At 58.3% G+C, this 623-nt stretch overlaps 1 protein-coding gene across 1 annotated transcript in view; it reads left to right on the forward strand.

The window, feature by feature from the left end:
- Positions 1 to 307: 307 nt before the first annotated feature.
- Positions 308 to 623, forward strand: part of OVCH1 (ovochymase 1) — an 85,656-nt gene continuing 85,340 nt past the window's right edge. The window contains 1 exon segment of the mRNA XM_011979579.1: positions 308 to 371. Within this exon segment, the coding sequence (XP_011834969.1) occupies positions 308 to 371 (64 nt within the window).

The raw sequence follows: 623 nt of genomic DNA on the forward strand, positions 1-623 counted from the left end.
GGCTTGTTCTGGATCTGCTGGCAGGAACCTCTGCACACGTGTGAGCACCCCTGCCGCCCCTTGGGCCACCTCGCGCCAGTCTCTAAGGCTGGGTGGCAGGGCGCTGTGACAGCAGGGATGACCAGAGAGTGGCAGCAGCTCACAATGATCAAATAATCGTGAAGAGGGACACCTGTGAACCCAGGCGCCACGGCAGGTGCTGCCCATAGGCGCCACGGGAGGGAATAAAGAGCGCTGCCCCGCCTTCCCCCCAGAGTTTTCGCAGCCTGCAGGGAGGGAGGACGTGCGAGGCCGAAGCATGGAGGCTATGCGTGTGCTGGCCAGTGTTGGTTTGTTGCTATTGCTGGTCATCGGCCACCCCAGAAGCCTAGGTGAGCCCAGGGCCCTGGGCACCAGGACTGCGGAGGAGGCTGAGCCTGCTGGAGAGGGAAGATTTCATTACTCCTTGCCTCAGGAAGTCAGGGTGGTATCGCCACACCTGAGGCATTTGGGAAGAAGGGGTGAGGGGTGGTGCATGCTCAGATGTCCCTAAAGGAAGGCCTGGGCCAGATTTCCTTTTTGAAATTTTTTGGATTCTAGAGTTCAAGTTTGTAGGCACACCTGATAATCATGTGTGTACTAAG

Source organism: Mandrillus leucophaeus, unplaced genomic scaffold (assembly GCF_000951045.1).
Source record: "Mandrillus leucophaeus isolate KB7577 unplaced genomic scaffold, Mleu.le_1.0 Scaffold203, whole genome shotgun sequence".
Classification (NCBI taxonomy): Eukaryota; Metazoa; Chordata; class Mammalia; order Primates; family Cercopithecidae; genus Mandrillus; species Mandrillus leucophaeus.